At 37.7% G+C, this 18,860-nt stretch overlaps 1 protein-coding gene across 8 annotated transcripts; it reads right to left on the bottom strand.

Annotated features, from left to right (window-relative positions):
* Window positions 1-831: 831 nt before the first annotated feature.
* Window positions 832-17,477, bottom strand: LOC137139959 (uncharacterized). 8 transcript variants are annotated; one of them, XM_067527917.1, is made up of 19 exons: window positions 17,019-17,474; window positions 16,344-16,387; window positions 16,065-16,206; window positions 13,586-14,379; window positions 13,270-13,341; window positions 12,828-12,896; window positions 11,075-11,143; window positions 10,767-10,838; window positions 8,064-8,166; window positions 7,793-7,845; window positions 5,614-7,687; window positions 4,802-4,870; window positions 3,673-3,729; window positions 3,477-3,518; window positions 2,985-3,026; window positions 2,684-2,725; window positions 2,492-2,533; window positions 2,189-2,230; window positions 832-1,814 (listed from the first exon to the last, which is right to left on the bottom strand). In XM_067527917.1, exons 4-19 carry the CDS (start codon window positions 13,793-13,795, stop codon window positions 1,594-1,596), a joined length of 3,279 nt encoding a protein of 1,092 aa, XP_067384018.1. In that variant the 5' UTR covers window positions 13,796-14,379; window positions 16,065-16,206; window positions 16,344-16,387; window positions 17,019-17,474; the 3' UTR covers window positions 832-1,593. The 8 variants fall into 8 exon arrangements, with proteins under 8 accessions (XP_067384018.1, XP_067384017.1, XP_067384019.1 ...); XM_067527916.1 differs by lacking the exon at window positions 16,344-16,387; XM_067527919.1 differs by lacking the exon at window positions 16,344-16,387 and having other exon boundaries at window positions 1,615-1,814; window positions 2,697-2,725; window positions 17,019-17,477.
* Window positions 17,478-18,860: the final 1,383 nt, after the last annotated feature.

Genomic DNA, 18,860 nt, shown 5'->3' with positions numbered 1-18,860 from the left:
TTTCAGCAACTGAAATGGTCCCAACTGTAACTAAAACCATTATAAAGTTCAGTGTGTCAAAGAGACAGCACATAATTACTGTAGGCTTGATGCTAACAACCTGTCAAGCTTCTAAGTCGGAGGTGATAGGGTGGTGGATTGAGAGTGGTATGTGTATATTTGTGTTTATTATGACAATGTGTCATTCAGCTGCCCTTGGCTCATTAAAACATGGACTTCAGAACATAGCGATATCTTAATTATATGTGATACTAACAACATGCAATGCTCTTGCTTCTTGTCAAGCACTGAGGGTGTGTAGGTGAAACAGAGACTGAATTTTATTTAAGAAATGTGTTGCTATGGTCCCTGAAATCTTTCCCATTTTACAAAACATGCTATAGAAACTAAGCCTGCAGTAGACGATTATGATTAATAACACTGACTTATTGTGATGTGTTTATTAATCCAAAGCGGCAAATTTATTATGGAGGTGATGGCCCCTTGGTACACCTGACAGTTCATTAAAACACACACACACACACACACACCTATACAGGTACGGGTGGTTTATTAGGACAGTTTTCCGAAACCAGTACACAACAGGACTATGGGGACCCACCTTTCCCTTTGTTTTAGAGACACAAACTTAACATCTGATTGCTCATCTTAACTTTAGGAGCAAAGCTGTCTACTCAAGATTCAATTCTGACTAACCATTTATAAGATATAAAAACCTGATTCTGTACTGGAGTGTGAGGACGGGGGAGGGAAGTGGGCGGGAAGGGGGAGTTTCCGGAATTAATCAGGGGTTAAGAGGACAAACCTGACTTAACTTGACACAACTTTTACACACACACACAGAATCAGAACGAACCCTTGATTATAAGGACATATGTGCTTTAAATAGACATTTCCTATACAGCTACACATACACATACAGAATCAGAACACATCCCTAGCTATGAGGACAAACCTGCATTACCTGAACACTATACACACGCACAAAGAATTAGAACTAGCCCCTAGTTATAAGGGCATACATGCTTTAAATGGACACTGCTCATACACCTAGAAAACTCTGAACACATCCCTAGTTATGAGGACAAACCTAAATTGTCTGGACAATATACATACACACACACACACACACACAGACAAAGAATTAGAACCAATCCGTAGTTATGAGAACAAACCTGGCATAACTGGACACACTGTATACATACCATAACACTCATTACCTTTAAAGAATAAAAACTTCAGGTAGACCCTTGAAACCCAACATGAACCTCAAGGGAAGCAGACTTGCAACTTGAAATTTTGTTTTGTCCTTTTCTTATAGTTGAACATGTACTGTCCTTGAAAGATACCAATAATCAGAAGCAAATTTATTCCATGGAGCTCTATAGTCATTTAAATTCTGGATGAGTGACTCTATAGCGATTAAGTCTTACCAACCAATAAGAAAGGACCAGCTAAACAATGTTCATTTTCTGGTATGCTTTATTTTAACAAAGGCCATTGCCTTTTCAGGAAACTTGTACTCAGATGAACAAGACTTGAGAACCTCCATTTTAAACTAAACAAAAGGCCACCAATCCTTACAATAAACTTTCAAGGCATTTTTTTGAATGTCAAACCTCGGTTCCTAACAAAATCTCTGATATTTTGTACAGTTCTTTCCCTTAATACTGGGTCCTCAGCAAGCCTGCACTGTTCACACTCAGCTTTGGTTGCAAGATGTCCTTTCGAAATGTGCGTTTTGAAATGCTTCATGACGGCACTGACTTCTGCTGAGCTCCATGGTCTCTTGACAACTCTCCTTCCGGGGGTCTCTGAAAAACAACACTTAACTTTGGCACATAAAATGACCAATATAATAATTTCTTAACTAGCTTGCTAAAACTGAGTTTTTATATTCCAAATGTAGTAAAAATTTGGCTTGAATTAGTTGCAAGTGGTCTTTTCATAAAGCAAAAGTGTCGAATTTCTTCCTTAAATAGTGATTGATGACTTGTAAAATTTAAATGTTGGGGAAAAATGCATGAAATAAACATGATACTAAAACCACAATAAGGCAATTTTAAATGTTTGACAATTAGGATTTCACAAAAATGATTTAAGACCATTTTAAAAATGTTACGGACCTGCATGAACATGACTACATTAATATTGAATAATGTTTTAAAAAAAATGTTTATCTACTTACCTCCAGAGCTCTTTGCATCATCCTTGAGCTTTTTTCTTTTTCCTGAGAGGGAAAAAGAACAGTTAAAATCTAATTTCAACTCTACAACTGAAAAAGTTTGGCCGTGGTATGTCTTAACAGATAGCATATGAGAAATTTTATCCCATGCCTTGAATAACATTTACAATGGATTACTGACAAGAAATAAATTCTTAAAATGTATCCTATCATTTATCTGTTTTTGAATCTTAAATCTGAATTGACACCTTACTGGATAAAGTCCCTTTAAAAACTGAATAACATATCTGTCAATTTCTTAAATACCTGCAGAGCTCTCAACATCATTATGGGGTTTCGTTCTTTTTCCTGAAGGATAAAAGACATACTTAAAATCAATTTGAAGTCTAGAATCCAAAGTTTGACCATGTGAAATCTTAGATATGTTTACATAATCTGCCATAAACTGCCACTGAAGATTGTTTTTAACATACACATATTATACACAGGCACACATACCTTTGGCACTGACCGTGGTATCAGGAGGCATTGTTGTTTTTCCTATGGAAAAAATATAAATTATATGAATAAAAATAAGCCCCTTGATGGTGTCCCATTTAATCTAGTTGTGAGAAGTGTGAAGTGACCAAGCCAAAAAAGATTCAAAGCTGTAATAACTGCAAAAATGGCTTTTACAATGTTTTTAAAAATAACTGTCTGATTTTAGTCTTGATTTAAAAATTTTTTAAAACAAACATATACACAATTTAACCATGAGAAATCCTAACAAAGTATGTAGGAGAAAGTTTGTCATACACACCTGTGGAGCTCACGGTCTCATCAAGTGGCGCTGTTCTTTGTTCTATAGAAAACAATAAATAAAACAATGATTTAAAAATTAAAACAAGAGTAACAAGAACATTAATACAGTATAGTTAAATATTTGTTTAAAACAAACAAAAGCTGGACTGTCTTAGCTCTCAGCAACAACCTGGTGCTTCTCTATTTTTCCTGACAGAAAAAGAAAACTAAAATCCAAATGGTGTGGCAATGTGAAAAATCAGTTAAAGATACATATGTAAATACATATAATCTTAACTATTGGTAACTTAGTTATGACAGAGATGTCACGAAGACATGATGTCAGCATTTGTTAGTGATCTTTGGCAAGACAGCATTAATTGAGGCACCCTATGTATATACATAAGGGAGAGTGCATAAAATTACGAACACGAGGTCCAAAATGATCACTTTAATACACACAAAAAAATATTGTGTTATTGCATGGTCTTACACCTCATCAAACACACACCTCTGATGCTAACGGTCTCATCATGGGGTATTGTTTTTTGTCCTATAGAGAGAGAAAAAAAACCAAATCAAACTATGTGTAGACTCATATGCAAGAATTAAAACAAAATCCATTTTAACTCAATCCAAATAGTTTGACCTTATGAAATCTCAAGAAGAAAGATTATTTCATGCCAAGAGTAACATAGGACACAGACCTGTAGACCTCACGGTCTTATCATGGGGCATAGTTGTCTTAGAAGTTGTCTGTTGTTCTATGGAGAAATAAAATTAAAAGTAAATATTTTCATAGAAAGCAAAATACCATCTTTCACAAGCCAGTAACATGAACATGACAACATTAAAGTTGAATTAGAATAAAAAAAACAAAAATAACCCCCAGCAAATTGACTAAAAAAAAACAAATAAAGGTATTTCAGCAAAGGTTTTCTTAAAAACCTGTAGGAAATTTAACTGACTGGCCATAGTTAAGACAGATAGAAAATGTACATATAAAAAGGTCCCACATTTCACAGTGCATATCAGGACAAAAACCAAACCATAAAGTCCAAGAAACTCAACTATAGTATTTTGTTGTGAAACTATCAGGACACAAGGGTACAAAACAATTTCTAAAGCATTGAATGTTCCCAGGAGCATAGCAGTTCAGTAATTGCAAATAGTAAGATGTCTGAAACTACCAGGACTTTTTCTAAAGCTGTCTGTCTAACTAAACTGACTAATCCAACAATGACCGTGACCTTGGAGTCAGCCAATCAGCATTTAAAAGCCTCTGGAAACATGAGAACAATGAGTCTGTGGCCTGATGCAGCAAAATTAAATAAGAAAAAAAAAAAGACTTTGGGCAAAAACCAAAGCACTATCTGATGAAACCAATGCAATAAAAATGAAAACACTTTCCATCCAATCTGATGGAGCTTCACAGGATCGAGCACAAAAGCGTTTAAATCCAGGTGTGAGAAGATTTACATCAGTGAAGATTCTCAGTCATGCAGATGAAGTTATCTGGAAATTGAGTCATGGCAACTGGACTTTGTTCAATCAAAACGTTTCACTTCTCATGCAAAGTAGCTTTAGTCAGTCTTTCACACTGATGAATGTACAAAATGAAATGTTTTGACCTAACAAGGAAAAGTCTAGTTGCCCTTACTCAACTTCCTGATATGTAGAGACTTAATCAAAAAGCTTAGTGATAACCCCCAAATGGGAAGGGTTACTTTTGATATATTACACGCTGTGTCGAATGATTTACATTTTAACTAAACATTAGATGTTAACAATGTGTTAAGATGTAGCTGTGCAACAACAACAACATTGAATACATACCCCTTTGTTCAACGGCAGAATCTGACTCTTCATCTTCACTTATGTTGTCAAGTTCTAAATCCAATTCAGCTATATATAAAAAAATAAAAATAAAATATTGGACATATATATGTGCAATGAATACCAAACACAAAATAGATTCAATCTCTTATCTACCATTAATTGAAGTGTGTTTAAGTAGCCATCCTTTTTACAATTTTTTTTCATAAATATACTCTGAGTGTACAGATATGCAGACACATAACATGCAGCTAAAACACCAAAGAATGGATAAGGACATTGGAGTATTGTGAAGTGGCCTTCTACAATCCCTGATCTATATCTGATTGAACACCTGCGGAAAGCTAAAACATGCAGTCTGAGAAAAGGCACCCTTCACACCTGACACATCTGGAGAAATTAAGTTAAGGGTACTATCATTTTTGTCCAGGCTAGTTTCAATAGTTGGCTATTTAGACCACAATTCTAAACAATGTCTGATTTTCATTAGTTAATTTTCAGTAAATTCTGATACACTTTTTTCAGTTCCAAATTATCTCAGTGGCCATTGTGGGTTGTTCTCTTTTATTGAAAGGGTACCAATAATTTTGCCACATCTGTAAATTTGCTGTTCAGCATACTATGATTCATTCAGGCCCTAAATGGGTGTCTAAAAGCTGTTTTTATTATTGCAAATGTGGCCAAATGACCCTTTATCACTTATCTTATCTTTACACTACTTTCACTGCTCAAATATTGTTGGATTTATATTGTTCATGCAAAATACTTTATGAAGTGCCATTATCAGTTTATTTATAAACTAGTACACATACCTTCAAAATCTATGTCATCCAGACCTTTTCCTTGGAATCTTGCAAGAGTTCCTTTCTCCATAGCCATTAACAGCTTTGAGATTTTTGCAATCTCTATTGTTGCTTCTGGCAACCGATAATAGCTTCTGTGGACCCGTATGTCGTGGCCCAAGAAGTTTGCGAGTTGATCCAGTTCATTATCTTTTAGGTTCAGAATCTGGGACAAAGTTGCAACATGTTTCCGGAGATGTGTAGACCTGAGATATTCAGGGTTCTGTGCACCACACTGACTTGCAAAAACCCTGATGCAGTCTTGCCCCCTGTAATAGCTAGTGGGTCCACATTTTGGCCTGGCAAATAGAAAGGGGTTGTCCTTATCAACTCCACATGCATCTCTCTTGTCCACCAGTAGAGTTAATGAGTTGAGGTGTTCACAGTTTAACAAAACAGCAACTTTTCTCCCTCTCTTGCCCATGATTTCCACTCTGCTGTAAAGCTTGGACATTTTTTGCTCAAATGGTGACAGGCCAACGGCTATGTCGGGATGGAGCTCAGTCTGGTCTCTTTTCTTGAAACACTCAAGGGTCATTTTTGAGACCTCTCCTGCACGACGTCTGTTGAAGACTATTATTTGTGTCAGTGTAACTTTAGCAAGATCGGCATATATTTGGGAAGACTCCGAAATTTTCAGGCTTTCAAAAGCATCATGCAATTTTTTCTCCAGGCATTTGTTTAGAAGCTGCACATCTTTTGTGAATGGTATGGTGGATGGTTTGTTGAACTTAGATTTGCTCAAGGTAGAAAGAGCAGAATGGGAAACAAGTTGTGTCCATTCACTTGAGCACAGCCTTTTGAATCGCTCTGCTGCTTTTATCATGCCATCATCCTCTGCTGCAATGGCCCTGCTGAGAATAATGTCACCAATCTTATGAAGTGAATGTCCTAATTTCAGTGCAAGACTTGGTGTCTTGTATGTGTGGCTCTCTTCATCATAACCAGCGACATCTTTCACAGCCTCAATGACTTTAAAAAACAAGTTTGGCTTCAATGCTTCTTCCAAATTATAAATGGAGAATTTTCTTCTCAAGGTTAGCAAAAGTCTGCCTACTTCGCGAAGCTTCTGTCTGATGTACTCAGCTTTTGTTGGATCACTTCCGTGCTTGTTGTAAAGACATTGACCCATTTGCAGTATGAGGAAGTCATTTCGAACTGAAGATGAAATATCATCTTCCTTCATGTTTGCTAAGATCTTCCACAATCCAGGAGACAGGGTTTGGGAGAATGTTGTCTCAGCAATATCAGCCATAACCAAGACTTTGGCCTTACCAGTTGCTTCAGAGTCTGATGCAGTCTTTGAAGGGCATCTTTTTGTGTGACGCCACAACTCTTTGCGAATAAACATTCCTTTACAATATGCACAATGCACATACGCTTTGGTGCTAATCTCAATGTCAAATTTTCTTGGTCGTCGTTTGAGTTTTAGTGGTCCACTCCGATTGTCCATAACCTCTTGGTTATGCTGATAGTTACCTTTGTTTCGAAGCTTCTCTAACAACCTTTTTCTCTCCTGGGAGTGTTTAGGGAGCAAGAATGCAGCTGCAATATCTGGCTCAGTCCCTTCATGGTTTTTAAGATGACGAGAAATTTTAGACTGGGGTTTTTTGCACACATAGCAATAGTTTTTCTGGGTGGAAGAGGCGTCTTTGGGTTTTGGCACAATTTCACTTGTCCCTCTTTCATCAGAAATCTCTGTTTGTATTTTTTGAGAACTGTGAAGCATCTCATTTTTGTTCTTGGTGGTGTCATTCTCAAAGGGTGCAGAGTCACATAGGAGAGGTTGACCTGAGCTTGTTTTGTCACTAAGCATGTCCTGTTCATTAAAAGAACAGTAAGTGGATTGTGACAAACTGTTCTTTGTTTTCTTAGAAGTCCCTGAAACAACTGGTGTTATCTTGCGTGGTGATTTGTGAGGACTGATGTTAAGGCTATAATCGCTACCGTCATCGCTACTTTGAGTAGAGTCCGGCATGTACTGTTCATCTGAGGATTCTTCAATATGAGGTTCTGACTCTTCAGAGTCGTTTCTTTCGTCCAGCTTAAAAAAAAAATGTTTTGCACAATCAGAAATACTGTACAGTGTTTACAGTACAATACCTTCACACAACAACCCTCAAAAGTGCGTAAAAAAAATTAAACATACCAGTAACTCTTGTCTCTTTATAAAGCAGCTTTTGTGCCATGACCTTGAACATACTGAAAATAAGAATTTATTTTTGTCATCAGCTCAGTACACTAAAACACCACACACTTAAGAAAACTGCTGAAGGTATTAAACATGTTTAAGAAATAATGACTTGAAAAGAAAAAAAAATAAAAATAATTAAAAACATCTTTTTTTGGAAGAGGGTCACAAACCAATAAAACACCTACATTAATGAAAAGTACAAGCACATCCAGTACAGTATACTCACATTTGCATTTTAACCCAAGCCATTTTATGCTAGCCAAAGGTCCTCTGCAATCTCCACAAGAATCCAAGCTGGAGATAACAGCACTGTAAACGACATGGCGGCACTGCACATGGAAAAATATAATTTTTGTTTTTACTCAATATTTCATATTTTTCAATTGAGCGTAAAAGTTTGCATCCCTAATGTTGACATCACTAGAAGACAAAAACTAAGCAAAATAAATACTAAAGCAAACAAAACAAAAGCAAAAGTATATAATTTAATGCCCATTTAGCTTGTACAAAACTCCCTTCATTTAAAAGTAATGAATTCTGTCAATTTCAAAGCCCTTACTGTTAAATGACAAAAGTACTAGTATATTTTAACAACATAATATTGGAACATCTGTACCAGCTGAATGGATTAAATATTCTGTTCATGGGGAAAAAAATCTTTTCAGATCATTTCAGATGCAAACTTGTGCACTCAATTATACATTGCAGCAAAAACAACTGTATTAAAGTTAGTGGATAGGAATTAATACTTATAATACCAATTTTCAACTTGGTCCCTATGGCTTTAGTTAAGGGTGTAAATATACAAATTATGGTTTTTAACTTCAAACTTCAGTTCAGATTATGTCATCTCGTCCACACTATGGAGGTTGTGATCGTGATCAACCTGCTTTTCCAGAGCCCCTCCAGATGATATTATCTCAACTCCTAATGACGTAAACCTTCTCTGGGTAATGTTATTGTACATTTACACCCTAAACTAAAGATATGGAGAGCAAGTTGAAAATTGGTGATGTTGCCCTATAAACACATCAAGGTAATAAAATACTACTTTACCTTCGGTCCAACACTCACTTTTACTGAACAGAATACATTATGTGATCTCAATGCAACGTACAGATAACCAGAAACCAGTGTGGATAAGGTTGCAGCTCATAAGAACCAGGTCTCAGCAATGGCAATCCTAGACTTTTTGGGCCCCTAGGCAAAAATGTATTTGTCATAAAACCACTTTTTAAAACCACACATAGCATAATTTAGATTTATACAACGTATTATTTATAGTACACTTGTCTATATTTCTTTGCATCTAAATTTCATACCATTCTTTCCTTTCATAGCTTCACAGTTAGCTTAGTTCAGATACAGCTTCCATCAATTTACTAAAAAAAAAGTATTGTCCAAGTTAGCTATAACCAGCTAAGCTAACAAGGTAAATTCTGGTATCCTAAATCTGACTTCAGCAAAGCTGGACACATTAGGCTGCTCTGCTAACTTAGTTAACTAATGTTAAACGTCACAGTAAACAAACAAAAAAAAAAAAAAACCAATGTGATACAAAGTTCTGTTACTCAACTCTCTCTTCACAACAATTACAAATATATTGGCAGCTGTTACCTAACACTTTATTTTTATTATTATTATTATTTATTATGATTATTAAATTTAAATTGATAATGCCTCTTGATTTTTGTTAGCTGGTTTTAATTATTTCATTAAACCCATTTGTTTACACTGAATCATGCACAACTGGGGCGCTCTTTGGAAGGTCTGTGACTGGTAATTTCATTGTAAATTCTGCACACAGCCAGTGCTGTACATAATTTAACTTTTGTCAACCTCGGGGGCCCCGACTGGCCTGGGGCCCCCAAAGAGTTGCCTGCCTTGCCTGCTAGCAAGGAGCACCTCTGGATCTCAGCTGTCTATTACTGCATATCTACAGATAATACCAGCTCATTGTTTTTTCTCTATTTTTGATCAGTAAGGAAATGAGTAGGCAATAAAAGGTGTTACACAAAATCCTAAACACTTTTCCAGCTGACAAACTCTATAGTATGCATCAAATATGCACCCCTACTCACATCTTATTTCACTTAAAGCCATAATGGTTGAACAAAGCTCTGAGCCACGTAGACAAGAAATTGCTGCTTTCTTATAGTAGAACTAGGATGTAAAAATCACTGACTATAGCCATCATTAATCCTCATATTTTAAAAAACAGTTCTGGATCTCCACAATTTGCCACTAGCATAGTTACATCACATCAAGTATGCAACTAATTATCATAAAATTGTAGGTTTCTACATTTTTCAAAAAAAGAGCAACATATTTCTGCATATGCTCCAAAATTGGTTAAAAGGAATGCTTTTCCCTCTGACTGAAATAAAGTTTATATTGAGCTTTCAGTCTTGGATTGGGACTTATTGATAATAAAAATAAAATAAAACATTTTTCCCTCGCGAAAAATAGATAAAATTTCGAAATTTTTATGACCAGTCTAATAGAAGGTGATGCGATTTGCTATCATTAAACTGTGCATATCAAGTCCGTGCCCTATCCACACTTAAACTCAATACAACAAACAACTCTTATAATGGTGTAAATATTTGAAGGTCATAGTGGCAAAATGTCCTTGCATTTAAGCTTCACGTCATGCCCATCCCCCACTTGATGTGTAATCAAGATTTTCAAACACATTCTGACATTATCTATTAAGGGTTTTACCTCTCGCCCTTACAAAAGGATCCTGTGACTAAATACATTTCGTTATCATGGACTCTAATCCCTCCACCAGTTTCTGTTGTTATGGCATTCAGACACCACAACACCCTCGTGAAGACAACAGTCTTGGTACAGAAACTAGGATGATCTTTGACGTTTCAACACAAAACCCCAATTCAGTGTCCACAAAGAATACTTTCTCACTTACCTTGTCTTTATCTGACGAGGAGGAAGCTGCACTGCATTCTGGCACAACCACTAAAGTCTCATCACACAAGTCCTGTAAATGTGTGAAAGAGGCAACACTTTGAGGCATGATATCTACTAAATAGAAACCGCAACAATATGTAGTCTATCCAAGAACTATTGATGATTCAGCATCTTCTGCGACTTTCACTACTAACAGCAGACATGAATCATCATGCCATGAAAAGCATGAATAAAAGCAGGTTTTTCCAAATTTCCCCACATACAGTCAACCATTACACATCTCATGCACTAATTAATATAACTTACAGTTTGATTTTCATCCAAAGCTGAATCTGGCTGCTTGGTATCGGGCTTGGAATTTTCATCACAAGGCATCTGAAATAGGACAGACGAATTGAAATCTGCATTAATGGTGTGAACATTCGATGGTCCTCCCAGTGGCAAAATGTCCTTGCATTTAAGCTTCACGTCATGCCCATCCCCCACTCGATGTGTAATCAAGATTTTCAAACACATTCTGACATTATCTATTAAGGGTTTTACCTCTCGCCCTTACAAAAGGATCCTGTGACTAAATACATTTCGTTATCATGGACTCTAATCCCTCCACCAGTTTCTGTTGTCATGGCATTCAGACACCACAACACCCTCATGAAGACAACAGTCTTGGTACAGAAACTAGGAAAATCTTGGTGGTGGAACAAGGAAGTTCAGGAGTGTATTCAGAGAAAGAGGTTAGCTAAGAAGAAGTGGGACACAGAGGGCTGAAGAAAGTAGACAGGAGTACATGGAGATGCGGCGTAAGGTGAAGGTAGAGGTGGCAAATGCCAAACAAAGAGCATATGAGGACTTGTATGCTAGGTTGGACACTAAAGAGGGAGAAGTGGATTTGTACAGGTTGGCCAGACAGAGAGATACAGATGGGAAGGATGTGCAGCAGGTTAGGGTGATCAAAGATAAGGATGGAAATGTATTGACAGGTGCCAGGAGTGTTATGGGAAGATGGAAGGAGAACTTTGAAGAATTGATGAATGAGGAAAATTTAAGAGAACGAAGAGTAGAAGAGGTGACTGGTGTGGAGGAGGAAGTAGCAAAGTTTAGTTGGAGTGAAGTGAGGACGACGTTAATGAGGATGAAGAGTGGAAAGGCAGTTGGTCCTGATGACAAACCTGTGGAGGTATGGAAGTGTCTAGGAGAGGTGGCAGTAGAGTTTCTGACTAGTTTGTTTAACAAGATGTTTGCGGATGACGTGATTTGTAGTGAGAGCAGGGAGCAGGTGGAGGAAAATCTCGAGAGGTGGAGGTCTGCTCTGGAAAACAGAGGAATGAAGCTTAGCCGCAGCAAGACAGAATACATTTGTGCCAATGAGAGGGAGCCAGGTGGAACGGTGAGGTTACAGGGAGCAGAGGTGAAGAAGGTGCAGGACTTTAAGTAAGTAGGGTCAACGGTTCAGAGCAATGGAGAGTGTGGAAAAGAGGTGAAGAGGCGAGTGCAGGCAGGTTGGAACGGGTGGAGGAAAGTGTCAGGTGTGTTATTGATAAAAGAGCATCAGCAAGAATGAAAGGAAAGGTGTTCAAGACGGTGGTGAGACCAGAGATGTTGTTCGGCTTAGAAGAAGTGTCACTGAAGAAAAGACCGGAGGAACAGCTGGAGGAAGCAGAGCTTAAGATGTTGAGGTTCACTTTGGGAGGGACGAGGATGGACAGGATCAGGAATGAGGACATCAGAGGGACAGCTCATGTTAGATGTGTTGAAGATAAAATAAGAGAGGCCAGATTGAGGCGGTTTGGACATGTTCAGAGGAGAGACAGTAAATATATTGGTAGAAGGATGCTGAAGTTAGAGTTGCCAGGCAGGAGGTCTAGAGGAAGACCAAAGAGGAGGTTTATGGATGTAGTGAGAGAGGACATGAAGTTAGTTGCTGTGAGAGAAGAGGATGCAGAGGACAGGGTTAGATGGAGACACATGATTCACTGCGGAGACCCCTGAAAGGGAACAGCCCAAAGGAAAAGAAGAAGTAAACCATTACACATCTCTTGCACTAATTAATGTAACTTACAGTTTGATTTTCAGCCAAAGCTGAATCTGGCTGCTTGGTATCGGGCTTGGAATTTTCATCACAAGGCATCTGAAATAGGACAGATGAATTGAAATCTGCATTAATGGTGTGAACATTCGATGGTCCTCCCAGTGGCAAAATGTCCTTGTATTTAAGCTTCACGTCATGCCCATCCCCCACTCGATGTGTAATCAAGATTTTCAAACACATTCTGACATTATCTATTAAGGGTTTTACCTCTCGCCCTTACAAAAGGATCCTGTGACTAAATACATTTCGTTATCGTGGACTCTAATCCCTCCACCAGTTTCTGTTGTTATGGCATTCAGACACCACAACACCCTCGTGAAGACAACAGTCTTGGTACAGAAACTAGGATGATCTTTGACGTATCAACACAAAACCCCAATTCAGTGTCCACAAAGAATACTTTCTCACTTACCTTGTCTTTATCTGACGAGGAGGAAGCTGCACTGCATTCTGGCACAACCACTAAAGTCTCATCACACAAGTCCTGTAAATGTGTGAAAGAGGCAACACTTTGAGGCATGATATCTCCTAAATAGAAACCGCAACAATATGTAGTCTATCCAAGAACTATTGATGATTCAGCATCTTCTGCGACTTTCACTACTAACGTGTGCACAGCAGACATGAATCATCATGCCATGAAAAGCATGAATAAAAGCAGGTTTTTCCAAATTTCCCCACATACAGTTAACCATTACACATCTCATGCACTAATTAATGTAACTTACAGTTTGATTTTCAGCCAAAGCTGAATCTGGCTGCTTGGTATCGGGCTTGGATTTTTCATCACAAGGCAGCTGAAATAGGACAGACGAATTGAAATCTGCATTAATGGTGTGAACATTCGATGGTCCTCCCAGTGGCAAAATGTCCTTGCATTTAAGCTTCACGTCATGCCCATCCCCCACTCGATGTGTAATCAAGATTTTCAAACACATTCTGACATTATCTATTAAGGGTTTTACCTCTCGCCCTTACAAAAGGATCCTGTGACTAAATACATTTCGTTATCATGGACTCTAATCCCTCCACCAGTTTCTGTTGTCATGGCATTCAGACACCACAACACCCTCGTGAAGACAACAGTCCTGGTATAAAAACTTGGAAGATCTTTGACATTTCAACACAAAACCCCAATTCAGTGTCAAGAAAAATGTCCTTACTCACTTTCTCCTTCCCTGAGCTGTAGGACATTGCACACACAAATATTTTTATAGCATGATAAATTATTTGCATTGCCAAACGTTTAAAAAATAAATGTACATCACAATACAATTTAGCTTCTGTTTTAGTCAACAAAAACATTGTTTTAAAAGAACAAATACATACCATTGAGCGCCAAGGCCATGGAGAATCCCCGTAGTTGTAGGTTATCTCCTCATTTGGTAAAATTTGTCTAACACTAAACAGGCAAAGATGTGGCTTTCCTTCCACAACAATTGTCTTCACTCTGCAGTTGGGATTTCTGTGCTCGTCGTTTACTAATCGTCCTAGCGTTCCATCCTCTTTTGAAGCATCCATGCTGCAAAACATATAAGCAATAAATTTACAGTACAAACATTTTTGTGGGTTTAAACAAAGATGAGCTTGTTAGCAACTTTGTGGGTATGCAAAATTTTGCATTTTGAGCTACTGAGTCAAACTCTCTCTTTACTAACCATTACAACCCCAATTCCAAAAAAAATTGTTGAGAAATTGAGAATGTGTGAAAGATAAATTAAAGCAGAAACAATGATTTGCAAATTTAATAAACCCATACTTTATGCACAACAAAATCTAAACAAAATGTCAGATTTCAAAACTGAGACATTTTATCCTTTCGTGGAAATTACTGGCTCATTTTGAACAACAACATATCTCAAATTTGGAAGAGGGGCAATAAAAGGCTGGAAAAGTAATTGCTGCAAATGAAAAACAAATGCAGGAGCATTTGACAACTAATCTAGATAATTTGCAACATGTCAGCAGCATGACTGTGATTAAAAGGAAAATTTCAGAGGCAGAGCTGCTAAAATGTAGGGATGGGTAGAGGTTCACCAATCACTGTGAGCAAGGGACAAGGCCGGAGGTCAAAACTGTATCTATGTGATCTTCGGCCCCTCAGCCGGCACTGCATAAAAAAAAAATAAGCATGATTCTGAGCTGGACTTCACTGCAGGGGCTCATGACAACTTACATAAATTACTGTCTGTGAACATGGTTCGCCGTGTAATCCACATATGCAAGTTGAAGCTGTATCATGCAAAGAAGAGGCTGTAGGGGAACACAATCCAAAAACCACAGCCATGTTCTCTGGGCCAAAGCTCATTTAAAATGGTCTGAGGCAAAATGGAAACCTGCTTTGTCAGATGAATCCAAATTTGAAATTGGATTAGGAAACCAAAGATGCCCTGTTCTGCGGACTAAAGAGGAGAGGGAGCATCCACCTTGTTATCAGCGGTTAAAACTGTTCAAAAGCCTGCATCTCTGTTGGTTTGGGCGTGCATTAGTGCCTATAGCATGGGCAGCTTATACATCTGGAAAGACACCATCCATACTGAAAAGTACAGAGGTTTTAGAGCAACATTTATCCCATCCAAACAATGCCTCTTTCAGGGAAGGCCTTGCATATTTCACCAAGAAAATGCTAAACCACATCATGCATCCATCCCAACAGCATGGCTTCACGGGAAAAAATATGTGGGTGCTGAACTGGCCTGCCTGCAGTCCAGACCTTTCACTAAAAGAAAACATTTGGTGCATCATCAAACAAAAAAATCCAGCAACAAAGGCCCAGGACTTTTTAGCAGCAAGAATCATGCAGAAGACAAAAATAGGTCAACATTCCTCTCCTAAAACTCCAGCAAATGGTCTCCTCATTTCGGAGACAGTAGTTAAAAGAGGATGGGATGCTAAATAATGGAAAACATCACCCTCTATCTTTTTAGATGTTTTGAAGCCAAATTTTAACTAATATTTTCCATTAAATGGTAGAATGTCCCAGTTTCAACATTTGACATGTTGATTTAATTTACCTTTAAACATATGTTTTGGAATTTGGGTTATACTATATATCATATTTCTCATTTTATTTATCATCTTTATCTTCATTTTATTAGGCACGTAAAGTTTATATGGAAAATGTCATTGCTACTTCATGTGTTATCAGAATAACATGTAAAACTCAACTTCTTTGCTCAAATTCTTCTCAAAAAGTAGCAAATTTACCAATAAGACGTTCCATTCCACTTGAAGTCGAACAAGTACTTCCCTTGGGTGTCATTAACATCTTTACTTCTACAAAGAAAGCCACGGTATTCCACAACAAAGGTTGATGCTTCAATATGTTCCACTGCAAACACACCTCTCCCTAAAAAAGGGCAGGAATAAAGTAAATACAAACATGTCCAAGTCCAAATGTTTCTTTAATTAATTAATCCACTCCTTACTTATTCTTTCAAAGATAACAATCTTGTAAAAATCTTGAATGTAATGAGGTCTACTAACCATGGTGCATTAATACCATACATGCAACTGAATTTGTAGTAGCCCTACGGTTGTTGCAGTAGAAGGAAGGATCATTAGTGTATTGTGTACAGAAGTAGTGAATCAGTGCAATGGTTTCAGCACTTCAACATTTGCTGTAGAGTGGAATATATTATATTTTTCATGCTGAAAAATTACCGTTAGGCCCAGAAGCATATGGACAAAGTGACTTGGACACTTTTAGCTTATTTAGACTTTTCCCAAAATTCTGGCATCTACCATTTAGGAATTATAGCCATTTGAAGAAGAGAACTTCCAATTTCAGGGATTCAGAGGTATTTGAACACATTCACCCAAATGCTTCGAAAACTGTTCACAGTGCAGATTGATAATGATCCACATATTTTGAAAGCAAGTCAAGGCTTTTTGAAGGCAAAGAAATTAAATATTCTTCAATGGCCAAGTTAGTCACCGGATCTCAACCCAACAGAGCATAGATATTCACCACTATGTTACACTGTATGATTCCTGTTACATTATTCTCTGTAACCTGTACATTAAAATTGAGTAGTTTGCTTAATTTTGTTCATTAACATTATTTTGTTACATCTCCTTGCATTTCTAATCCCATATTTATTTAAGTTTCTATATTTTAATGACATGTGGGAAGATTTGTAAATGTGATGCACAACTTACCTTTAAATGCATTTATATTTCGTTGCTCAATGAAAGCTTTGTCTTTGCCTGACAGAATGTGTTCTATTGCATCCTGTTCGGGCTTCTTTCTCTTCCTTCTCTCCATGTTGACTAAAAAGATTTCCAGAGAACATAACGGTTAAATGACTAAAATCTCATATACGAATATAGGTAATTTCATCCTGGCAATCACATCTCAGTATGCACACAGCATATTTTCACTAAATCCAAAGAAACTACCGCAGGGAAATGCCTACTTATGATTAAGCTTTGATATATATATATATATATATATATACACACACACACTCTGCAAATGTGCATGTGCAGCATATACCTTAACTTTTGTTGCTCCTGTCCAAAGTTCACCTTCATAGTATATAACATGAGTTGGCTTTGAGTAAGTTGTAGGGACAGGTGATGTACTGCTAGAGTGCACCTGAATTACTTTTTTTTTTCCCTCTAAGTCTACATATTTGGCAATTTCTCAAATACTGGCCTTCAAAGAAACTTTAGATACATTATTGATAAGTCGAATTCATCGTCTGTAATAGCAACTCGGTCGTGCTTAATGTTTTTCTTTGAGTTCCGTGCGGTAAGCCTACAGCTGGAACCGAATTTAAAGGCCACTTTCAGAAAGATACAGTACCTGTGCGTATACACGTGTTATAGTTTAGGGACATATCTGATTGATTTAGAGACCACTGAGGATTACTATAGAATGCCCATACACCAAAAATGTGAGAAACGTGCCTCGCTGAATTTTTTTTTCAGACGCAGTCGCATTTTACCAAACGAACGGAGCTTCGTCGTTACTCCTAATATTCAACGTGTGTTGGTTACGCAAAGTTAAACCGTGCACCGAGTAAAACGTAATAAAACATTCAAACTTAAAAAGTAGCCGACTGCTTCCAGAACGGTGGTTTTAGGAACGCAGCTCTACTCCCAAAATAGTCGAAGCGCACATGCAGCCACTTCCGAACGAAGCCCTTTAATTGCTTAACTTTCTCTCATTAGTCTTAACCTGAAGTGCTGTTGCTGATTAACAGCCAACTAGCTTAAAAAGTGTCCGACTGTAAACAAAATGAGCTAAAGAAAGTATATTTCAAATAAACTTACCTTCAACATGAGTTTAACGATGTACTTCACCTCCACGTAAAATAAAGCGCATGTACGTAAATCGATCACTCCCTTTACCTGTTGAAAGTCCCTCAATACGGCTCATTGCGCATGCCCATCGTCGTCGGTCTCGGACCAATCACAGCAGCCGATTCGAGCTCTCTGACATTGATGACATCTAATGCAGCCAATCGCTGAGCAGGATTGTCCACCAATGAGTGGCGCCAATTTTGTGTATAATACGCCAAAAATGTGTAAAGAGCGGCAATAGCATCGACTCACCGATAGGAGCCGCATGATACACAACGAGCACACACTGACACACACGAAAACATCCGGTGAATGGCACTATTAGGACATTTGGAGAAAAAGCGGGAAATGACTCATATCATACTTATAAACATTTCTGCACTGCTCGACTTGTTAGGACAGCAGCCCTGTCCTAATAGGTACGGTCACACACAAACTGCCTTCATAATGTCGGTATGTAAACAGGTAAATTGTACTCATAGTTACGTGCACCAACGCACACACACACACACACACACACACACACACACATACAGAATATAACGCAACAAAGATTAAAACTGAGTAAATAAGAACATAGTCCGTTAATTAATAAATATTTTTATGACTTCTTGCACACAATATATATTCCTAGCAGCAGCGAGCCATGGCCCACTACTTTATTCATGTACTTGTATCTCAGTTTCTTCATTT

Source organism: Channa argus, chromosome 13, assembly GCF_033026475.1.
Source record: "Channa argus isolate prfri chromosome 13, Channa argus male v1.0, whole genome shotgun sequence".
NCBI lineage: Eukaryota > Metazoa > Chordata > Actinopteri > Anabantiformes > Channidae > Channa > Channa argus.
The sequence above is the reverse complement of the archived record's forward strand: the minus strand, read 5'-3'. Positions and strand labels throughout refer to the sequence as shown.